The sequence below is a fragment of the Vicia villosa genome, linkage group LG6 (assembly GCF_029867415.1).
Source record: "Vicia villosa cultivar HV-30 ecotype Madison, WI linkage group LG6, Vvil1.0, whole genome shotgun sequence".
Classification (NCBI taxonomy): Eukaryota; Viridiplantae; Streptophyta; class Magnoliopsida; order Fabales; family Fabaceae; genus Vicia; species Vicia villosa.
The window spans coordinates 26,503,620-26,506,193 of NC_081185.1; the positions used below are offsets into that span (position 1 = coordinate 26,503,620).

The window sequence follows — 2,574 nt, forward strand, 5'->3', positions numbered from 1 at the left end:
TATGTTATATGATGTCAAAATTAGTGTTTCATTTTAGAAAAAATGAATATAAAAGAATTTGTAATATTTTAACAAACGGTATTGGAAAATCTATTTTAAAAAATACAAAGAAAAAATTCAATTTTTTTAAAGCTGAAAAAAACAGACACTCTATAAGAAAATCCTACTTTATGTACTTGACTGAGTTTTTGCAATTATGAATTTGCTATTATTTTCTGTTGGAACAGAGTTTAGCTCGAAATAGAGAGGTAAGATTTCGTATCTCTTGTATTTTTAGTGAAGGGAATAAGTATGCGAATTTGTTAGCATCTTTTGACTTTTAATTCTACTTTGCCTCGGTCTTTGGATAAGTCTTCTAGGGCTCTTATTCCATCCTTTGTTCATAATAAATTGGAACTTCCTAACTATCATTATGTTGATCACCAAGAGTGTCTAGATATAATCTCCTCTTTTGTTTTGTTTGTTTTTTTTTTAATATAAAATATTTTAATAACAAAATTGAATAATTGCAAATCTGTGAAAATAAATATGTAGTTTTTATTATATTTACTCACATAAATAATTGATGTTAAAGACATTCATTATTATATGGAATCTATTATCAAAGATGTCATTTATCAAAGATATAGAGTAATTTATTTATTTATTTTAGTCACGTTCTTATTTAATTTACATATAGAAAATATTAAATATTTCTATAAAGTTATTTGAATATTTCTTTACAACCACCATATATGTATAAAGGTGGTCCTGTAATGTATGGTAATGATTCATCCACATGTATCCTTGATCACAAGAGAGAGAAACACCACATCTCAACCCAAGATTTTAAGGTGTTAAATTAATTTGTCATCTCTCTTATATGTTTAACATTACATCCATTCATAAGTAATATAAGACTTTAATCACTCACACTTGTATCCAACACACATCCCATCTTATATAGATGGTTTTAACTGTCCTCGTTATATAAAAGAAAGCGCGTCATTTTAAATATTCAAGTTCATTTTCACTCTAACATTACTTTTGGTTTTTTCACTGACTTGAGCGTTTGATTACTAATTTTATTGGCCATCCCTTTTCTATTGCACCAGAACTTGCTCCGTTGCATTACATTAATATTTTATCCTTTTCTTATTAAAGATTTGGAAATTCAACTATATATTTTTCTTGCAGGGATACATATTTGAAAGACTCTCAAACACAAAATAATAAATATTCAAAGTTCAAAGCAACACACAAGAAAAAAAATAAGACACTTTTACAAGGACACTTATTTGGAATTTAAGATGTGCACTATTAAATAGCTGTAAAATCATTCAGACAAACTAAGAAGCGAGGGCTTCGATGGCTTCGACAATGGTAGAGATAGAATTGCTAACATCCCCTGTAGCTATGTCTAACAGCATGTTCAACGCCAACTTGCCTGTAAATTTCATGACAGCACGCTTTCTCCCTTTTGACTTACTATTCAAATTCTCAACAGTTTCTTTTGACTTATTATTATTAAAAGTCTCAAGAATCACATCGTTCCAACACGACACATGAACACAAGTCTTTCCATCAGAGTTAAATACATATGACCAACCTTCAAAGTTGTTCCTCTGAACATGCCTTTGCTTACACATGACACAGTCTGATGGAACTTGATGCGACAAAGTCATTTTATCTGAAATGTTTTTTTCCAGGCTCAAACAACAAGGATGTAGAGCATCCCCTGCTCTGGAAAAGTAGAAACAACCTAACAAATCTTTTCCACAAGCATCACAGAATCCATCTTCTACTGTTTTGTCATAGAATTCAAATGTACAGTTTTTGAAAAATGGATGAACTGCATGTTTAACAGGCTCAGCACATTCATAGTGGAGGGTGTAGTTGCAATTGCTCTCTACACAGGTGTAACATGATCCAAAACCTATCTCTTTACAACAACTGCACATGTATGAAGGAGCTTCTGAACTAATCAGTAGTAATGCGTGTTGATGATCCATCTATATGTATCAAATTTTGCACTTTTGTTAAATACTGTAATGAGTGTATGAGATTTATGCTATAGCTAGTAAGTTGGATATTATTTGTGATAAGATGCTTTCTCAAACATCTCAATTTATATGCAAAAAGTATGTCAATATTACAAGACTTTCTTACGGGTTTCCTAGAAAAGACAGAATATACATCATTTTTCTATAATGGCAACTAGAATATATATATATATATATATATATATATATATATATATATATATATATATATATATATATATATATATATATATATATATATATGAATATTCAATGAATTTTTTATTAAGTAATGGTACCGTGTTAAAATGATTATAACAATTGCTTTTGTATGGTGTGAGTAATTATAAAAAAAATAGTTAGTTAATGCTATTTATTTATGAAACATAATACAATTTTGTAAAAAAATTGTTTTTAATGAAATATCAATCTTTCCACTGCTGTGATTGAAGGTTTCAAATGAGAGAATTATATTATATTAATCAATATAATAATTGTATTATATTTTTGGTTAAGTTTATGTAAAAAAATCATGCTTTCTGTACTCGGTAAG

The 2,574-nt window shown here is 28.4% G+C and overlaps 1 protein-coding gene across 1 annotated transcript; it reads right to left on the minus strand.

Moving 5' to 3' along the window:
• Positions 1-1,328: 1,328 nt before the first annotated feature.
• On the minus strand, positions 1,329-1,991 carry LOC131613406 (uncharacterized). The gene has a single exon (XM_058885079.1). The coding sequence runs from the start codon at positions 1,989-1,991 to the stop codon at positions 1,329-1,331; it is 663 nt and encodes a 220-aa protein (XP_058741062.1).
• Between the last annotated feature and the right edge of the window lie 583 nt (positions 1,992-2,574).

Bases quoted from the DNA above. Each gene is read 5' to 3' on its own strand.
- LOC131613406 (XM_058885079.1), bottom strand. From the start codon at position 1,991: ATGGATCATCAACACGCATTACTACTGATTAGTTCAGAAGCTCCTTCA.